General features: G+C 50.5%; 1 protein-coding gene across 1 annotated transcript in view; it reads left to right on the top strand.

The window, feature by feature from the left end:
* The first annotated feature begins 107 nt into the window (after positions 1–107).
* The window catches only part of ST3GAL5 (ST3 beta-galactoside alpha-2,3-sialyltransferase 5), a 48,611-nt gene continuing 42,422 nt past the window's right edge, over positions 108–6,296 (top strand). The window contains exon 1 of the mRNA XM_045283962.1: positions 108–378. Coding sequence (XP_045139897.1) covers positions 375–378 — 4 coding nt within the window. The 5' untranslated portion in view covers positions 108–374. The remainder of the gene's footprint in view (positions 379–6,296) is intronic.

Raw genomic sequence — 6,296 nt, 5'->3', positions numbered from 1 at the left:
GGGCGGCGGGAGGTCGGGGGGCTCTCCTGCTGCAGCGGCCCCTTTTGTGTATGCCGCTGCGGCTCGGGGTTTAATTCATTGCTGGAAGCTTCTGAGCAGGCACCCCCGAGTTCGCTCGGTCCCCCGCCGTGGGCCAGGGGGGCCTCCTGCGGAGTCCTCTTGGCTTCCAAGACCTCCGGCCGCATCCACCTTTGCACGTCCTTTGAGGCGTGATGTGTGGCGGGATCTGCCGGTAGAAATCCGCCAGTGACCTTCGCCGCCCACTCTGTGCGGTCAGCTCTACGGAGGAGACACGTTTTGGCGTCCTTTTATTATGTTTTACCCTGGACTGTGATCGGTGGCTGGGCAAGGAATGCATTCGTTGTGCGCCTTTAATGTGTAAGTAATGCAAGGGGTCAGTCGTCGCCCTCGGAGGAGCCCCGCGAGGAGGGAGAGGGCGGTTGCTGCCTCTGTCCTACCCCAGCGGGGTGAGCTGGCGGACGCTCATCACCCTTGGATCGCGCAAGCTTTGGTTTGTACTCGAGGCTTGACCCTGCTTCCAGGCCCTCGGTTCCGTGGCCTTGACCACAAAGTGGTTTTTGGTTTGTTTTTTTTTTTACAAACGAAGCAGGGCCTGCGTATGCATGGTCTTTGCTTAAAGAGGTATCGTTCGCTTAAAAGAGAAAATGGGTTTACCCAGCCATGCTTTATCTGGCGCAGGTGGGTCGCCTGCTCCTTGTGTCACCAGGTGTGGGGGCCACAAAGAGGAAGGAGACACAGCTACCCTGGTGTGTAGCCAGCCCTCTGCTTGGCTCTGGGAGTGCTAATCCTCTTGCACAGCAAAAATATGTGCCCTGAAACCGTGGACAAGAGATCATTTTTATTCAATTCAGCTACAACCAGGACGTTGTAATCCTGAAAGCTTGACGGCTAAAGGAATGTCTCGTTTTTTCTGGCAGTAAGGTCAGGGATTACCTGAGTTCCAGATGTCCGCGTAGACAAATGAATTTGAACTGTCCTGTCACCAGAATGGCAGGAGGGGCATATGATTGTATGTGTATCATGTGTATACATGGGGTGCTGCTGTTTCTGAACGTTAAAAGCATGCTTGGTTATGATCCGTAGCTGTTTCTTCTCTAGGCAAGAAAAGAAATGGGGGGAAATGGGGAAGGAGCAAAGAGGGTTCTGGTTCAGGGGCCAGTACCACGTCAAAGGGTGTAAAGACCTGCAATTGTGCTTTTGTCGTCAGCCTGCACCATTTACAAGGCTCTTGTAAATGTAGCACAAACCGCCCACTGGTCACCTGGTACCGCAAGGTCAGTGGTTCAAAACCCCCAGCCGCTCTGAGGGAGAAAGATGAGGCGTTCTACTTCTGTGAAGAGCTGCTGCCTTAAAACCCCGCAGGGGCAGGTCCGCTCGATCCTGTAGGATGGCTGAGAGTCAGAATTCGCTTGATGGCAGTGAGTTGTTCTTGTTTTTCCATCAAAATAGAGCAGTGGTGCATTTTAAGGGTGTATCCCGGACAGTTAGGGTGAAGAACGAATGCCTTGGTCCTTGATTTGCTCCCTCTAGTTCTTCCCTGTTTTCCTAGCTGAGCTACTCGGCGGTGATGAGGCTGCTGGCACGAGGGAGGAGAGGGGCCATGATGATCTGGGGGGCTTCTGCGGTTGGGAGGGGCAAGGTGTGTGTCTCAGAGGCAGCAGTGCCTGGGAGAAGAGGGAGGACTGCTCCCCTGTGCGCCTGAGAACACTTGACTCCTTGCTGCCTACAGAGACCACCCAGGACTGAGAGCCCTCCCAGAGGGCATTGCCTAGGTTTTCAGGCAGAAATGCCACACTGGGCATATCTGGGACCCACAGTAATGACTTCGACCTCCTTAACTGCCAAGGAAGGAGAAGCCAGGAATCGATCCACATGGGTGGAATAAGTTAGCCAAGGGGCAAGTCAGTCACCGGCCTGGTGTGGGAGGAAGCCATACCTGTGGATTGGTGGCCAGAGGTTTCTGCAAGGAGAGCCAGCTTAACACAAGCACAGGGAGGGCTCCCTCCCCCAAGGTGTGTGAGAGAGCAGGATGGAGGTGGGAGGTTAGAGGAATTCACGGACATGACCATGCTTGTCTGACACTGGACAAAGCTTTATAAAAAACATTCCTACACGGTGGCTTACATACCAGCGAAGTAGGCATGCCATAAGCTTCGGACTGTTCAGTGGGTCTTCCTACCTGAGCCCAGCCATCTACTCGGCACAGGGATCCAGGAGCAAAAGATGCTGCAGCCTCGGGAGCTCTCCTGTGCTCTCTGCCAGCGCCACTTCCTCCAGCATAACTGCTGACCCGACTTCCTTCCTGTGCGCGTCCTTTCTATAAGTGGAATTCTACTGAATCTTCTTTCCTGAAGCTAAGTTAGGTGCTGAGACTCATCCGCGATGCTACCTGTAGTTGTGGCGTTGCCTCCTGGCTGCTGGTAGTGGCCATTGGGTGACCCGACACATATTTACCGATGGACATGTGGCCAGTCCTCAGCATTTGGCTATGACTCTTCTAGCCATACTTGTGCTTTGGTGTATAACACAGGCAGTTCTGATGGGCCTGTAGTTAGGAGAGGGGTGACTGGGCCACGAGGGGTGTGGAGGCTCAGCTCTAGGATCGACTGCCAAAGCTGGGGTGGCTCCGTCTCCTAGGTGAGGAACGACCAGTGTGAGTCCTTCGAAACTGGAAAGAAACAGCTTTGCCTTTGGTCCCAGGAGTCAAGATCCATCTCTTCTTGACTGTACCCCGTGAAGTCTCCCCAAGTGTGGGCACCGTTCAGCCTCCATTCTCCCCATCCTTGGACCAGGCAGCAGGTTAACCTGGGCTGTAGAGCGCCTTTATTCTCCAAGAGCTTCTGACACTGGGGAAGCATCTCCCTTGCCAGGGAGCCCTGGTGGCATGGTGGTGAAGCATGGGGCTGCTAACCAAAAAAGGTCAGGTTCAAACCCACAGGGGAAGTTCTACCCTACGTTTAGGGTCGCTGTGAATTGGAGGAATGGACTCGATGGGAGTGGGTTTTCTCTAGCCAACCTGCCGGGCTCGACCTCTGTTCCCGGTGCTCTTTGCTGCAGACGGCCTGTGGATTTTGAATTCTACTTGCAACTTCCCTGAATCCTAGAGGGAAAGCCTCGCTCTTCTCGTTTGGGCTGTTGAGGCCACACAAGACATTTTGACTCTCCTGTTGCCACATGGAGAAAGATCCAGGGTCAGCTTACTGACTGGTTCACCACATTCCACATCCATGAATGCCTCACCCTTCCCCCCCACCCCTGCTTCACTTTTTTCACCATCTGGAATTATATTATAATAGCTAACTATCAGGCCACATGATTCAATTTGTCCAAAGAGGGAAAATTTGATAGAACTAAATTAAATGAAAACAATTACTTTGGTAGAATAGTTGTCCTTTTTTTTGGCTTTCTTTTTTATTGTGGTTTGGGGGAAAGTTTGCAGAGCCTACTCATTTTCATTCAACAATTTGTACTTTTTGGTTTTGTTTATTTGCAGTGCCCTCGATGTAACATTATTTTAAGACCGTAATGAAAGGCTAACAGGTATTGAGTTCCAAGCAGGGGTGGCTTTTCTCTTACTCAGCATTTCTTCTCCCTGGCTGTCCTCTTTCTTACCCTCTTCTACCTTGTTTGTCACCTCTCTCTGTCTTTTCACAGACATCCTGTTCCGTCTTAACTAAACTCTACAGCAGACCACTTAGGAGGATGGGCTGTGGGACTCACCTCGCAGGGCCGGCATCCAGTATGTACCTCTGTTTAGCAGCAGCAGGCCAGCGCTTAGTCTTCCAGGACTTGACTGCTGTAGGCTGCTCACTTACCCTCCTTCCAGGCCAGCCCAGTGTAGAGCCACCTGGACTCATTTTTAATTGGGCTGCTAACCAGAAGGTCAGCAGTTTGAAACCACCAGCCATTCCTCGGAAGAAAGATGAGGCTTGTTGCTCCCATGAAGATTTACAGCCTCAGAAACCCTCAGGAAAAGGGGCCAGTTCCACTGTCCTACAGGGTCTCTGTGAGTCAGAGTCAGTTGATAGCAGTTGAGTTGAGTGGCTAAATGGGGCTGTGGTGGTATGGTAGCCAAGTGCTTGGCTGCTGGCCGAAAGGATCCGCCAAAAGATGTGGCTGTCTGCTTTAAAGAAGACAGTGCTGAAGACAGATCGGGCTGTTGTATTCTGTCCTAGAGAGTCGCTTTTCAGTTAGAACCACTGGACAACAGTGGGTTTGGCTTTTTTTTTTTAGGGGTGGGGGGAGGGGACGGTGTGTGTGTGGGGAGGCAAGGCTGTGTTAGTAGCCACAATGAAAACTTTAAAAAAGAAAACAGGTGAAATTAGTTTCAGAATCTATTTTCTTGAACCCCATATGTACAATATATTTGAAATCAAGAGGGAGCTGAAAGGACAGGGATTAGATGATGAGGTGGAAGAGGTGAAGGAAAAAAAATGAGGGAAAACAAAAAAACCAAGGGAGATGCTGTCAGCCATCCAAACAGATAAGTTTGAAAACTGTTTCCAAAAATGGAATTGAAGATTTGGCAAATTTATTAAGTATAATGGAGAGTACTTTGAAGGTGATAGGGTTGTTTTGTTAAAAAAAAAATTAATATACAGCTTTGAAAAGAAATACATTGGGGGGGGGGTACCTCCTGGTAATTCGACTGGTGATGGCTCTAATTGGCTGTATTTTTTACAGTGAGATGCCCCATCCCCACCCCCACGCCACCCAACTCATACAGACTACAGGACAAAGTAGAAGGGCTCCTTAGGGTTTCTGAGACTCTAAAGCTTTATGGGACGTGACTGCCTCAGCTTTCTTCCACAGAGTGGCTGCCAGTGGATGTGAACCACCAACTGTGCAGTTAGCAATTCAATGCTTTAACCTACAATGACACCAAACCCAAACTCCACACTCACTGCCGTGGAGTGGATGCCGACTCACAGTGACCGCGTAGAGCTGCCCACTGTGAGTTCCTGAGACAGTAACTCTTTTTTTTTTTTTTTTTAATTTTATTGAGGGTTCGTACATTTCTTATCACAGTCCATACATACATCCATTGAGTCAAGCACCTATGTACACCTGTTGCCCTCATCAGTTTCAAAGACAGTAACTCTTTACAGGAGTAGAAAGTCCCATCCTTCTCCCCAGGCGGAGCTGGTGGTTTTGAACCGCTGACCTTGTGGCTAACAGCCCAACATACAACCCCTACATCACTTGGGGCTCCCTGAGGGGGAAATGCCCCTTGAAATGAGATTGTGGGAGTTTGGGGGAGGGACTGTATCTGTCCTATGCCCCAGGCACTTTGCAGGACTGGCCCTAGGAATGTGGTCTTCCCACAGGCTGGTTTCCCACCTTTTTATGAAGTGAACTATTTAAGAGTTGTGGACATTCAGACATGTCGCACGTGTTCTGATGTCAAGTGCCCCAAACAAAGCTTACTTTTGGCTCCTGTGCAGTGAGCCCTTGTGGCACACTGGATAACATGTTGGGCTGCCAACCACAAGGTCAGTGGTTCGAAATTCCCAGCCGCTCTGTGGAGAAGGATGTAGCTTTCTAGTCCTGCCCAGAGCTGCAGTCCAGCCCTCTGTCCTTGCCAGGGTGAGTTGGAGTGGACTTGAAGGTGTGGTTTGCTTGGAGATATTTCTGAGCCTCGTGGATGTGATGCCACTAATACACTCCAAACCTTTACCCTTTCTCTTCAGCACCCAGGTTGGGGCTGATTGGGAATTCTGATCCACCCTTTCCCATCATCCTGGTTGTGTCTCTTGTTTCCCAGCATGCTGCCTCAGTCAGGGACCCGCTCAGGCTGGTGTGGAACCCGTGTATGTTGGTTCCCAGAATAGCCAAGTCAAGCGGCTTTCTCTTTCTTCTATTAAGTGTTACTTACTCAGTCCAACGACTCACGTTTTCTATTAAGAGGGAATCCTTCCATTGAGAAACCAGGTGCTTGGTGAGAGGTCAACACTGAGACAAGGAATGGAGATAGGCTTGAGACAAAGAACGTGCGGCTAAGAGCGGCTTTATGAGGGAAGGGAAAGAGCTCCCGGGAGGGAAGGGAGAGCAGACAAAGGGACAGGAGCATCTTGAGCTCCTGGGCAGATTCCGAGACCCAATGCGTTAGGGAAATCGCAGCTTGTCGGTGAGGCAGTGGGAGATATATAGGAGTCAAGCTAGGGAGGTATACATTGACAACAAGAAGGGAGATGTTAGAGGGAGACGTCGGACAGGGCAAGATATGATAAATTAATAATGTATAAATTATCAAGGGTTCATGAGGGAGGGGGGAG

Source organism: Echinops telfairi, unplaced genomic scaffold (assembly GCF_000313985.2).
Source record: "Echinops telfairi isolate 266 unplaced genomic scaffold, ASM31398v2 ScPeMD7_7467;HRSCAF=8505_1, whole genome shotgun sequence".
NCBI lineage: Eukaryota > Metazoa > Chordata > Mammalia > Afrosoricida > Tenrecidae > Echinops > Echinops telfairi.
The sequence above is the reverse complement of the archived record's forward strand: the minus strand, read 5'-3'. Positions and strand labels throughout refer to the sequence as shown.